This window comes from Macrosteles quadrilineatus, unplaced genomic scaffold, assembly GCF_028750875.1.
Source record: "Macrosteles quadrilineatus isolate MER2022 unplaced genomic scaffold, UCM_ALF_1.0 Scaffold_5__1_contigs__length_97177068, whole genome shotgun sequence".
NCBI classification, from domain to species: domain Eukaryota; kingdom Metazoa; phylum Arthropoda; class Insecta; order Hemiptera; family Cicadellidae; genus Macrosteles; species Macrosteles quadrilineatus.
Window position 1 is genome coordinate 11,950,483 of NW_026542598.1, and position 516 is coordinate 11,950,998.

At 35.7% G+C, this 516-nt stretch overlaps 1 protein-coding gene across 1 annotated transcript in view; it reads left to right on the forward strand.

Moving 5' to 3' along the window:
• The first annotated feature begins 256 nt into the window (after positions 1 to 256).
• The window catches only part of LOC128994294 (endoplasmic reticulum mannosyl-oligosaccharide 1,2-alpha-mannosidase-like), an 18,037-nt gene continuing 17,777 nt past the window's right edge, over positions 257 to 516 (forward strand). Inside the window, exon 1 of the mRNA XM_054418728.1 lies at positions 257 to 289. Within this exon, the coding sequence (XP_054274703.1) occupies positions 257 to 289 (33 nt within the window). The remainder of the gene's footprint in view (positions 290 to 516) is intronic.

The following is a 516-nucleotide window of genomic DNA, read 5'->3' on the forward strand; positions in this document are numbered from 1 at the left end:
GACGACCTTCTTGTTAAACTGAGTTATGGAGCTTTACGTGCATTGCGTTGAGTACACTGTGTACTGTACAGTACCGTGTACGGCGCAGCTGCGTGCATCCATTGACTATGGATACGGCAAATTTCTCTGCGGATTTTATTAAACTTCTTTTAACATTAGTAGACATAGTTGTACTTGAACTGAAACACTTAAACAATACTGTAAATTTAAATAAAATATTTCATAATATTGAATAATTGATTGATTTTGGAAAACCATGACGTCATCAGGTCCCATCGGAGGTAAAATTGTAAGCTTGTTTAAAAGTGAATTTTAGGTTTGGTTTTAAGTGTGGTTATGCTGAATACCTAAAAATCATTGCAACCCAACCATCATAAACAATAACCAAATCAACCCAAATACCTAAGAGACACACTACCAACCCCAAGGGAGGGTTTACAACAGTTTCAGACAATATACTTTTACTCAAGTTTAAGATAACTAACAAGACCTTAAAATCATCGCAACCCAGCTATC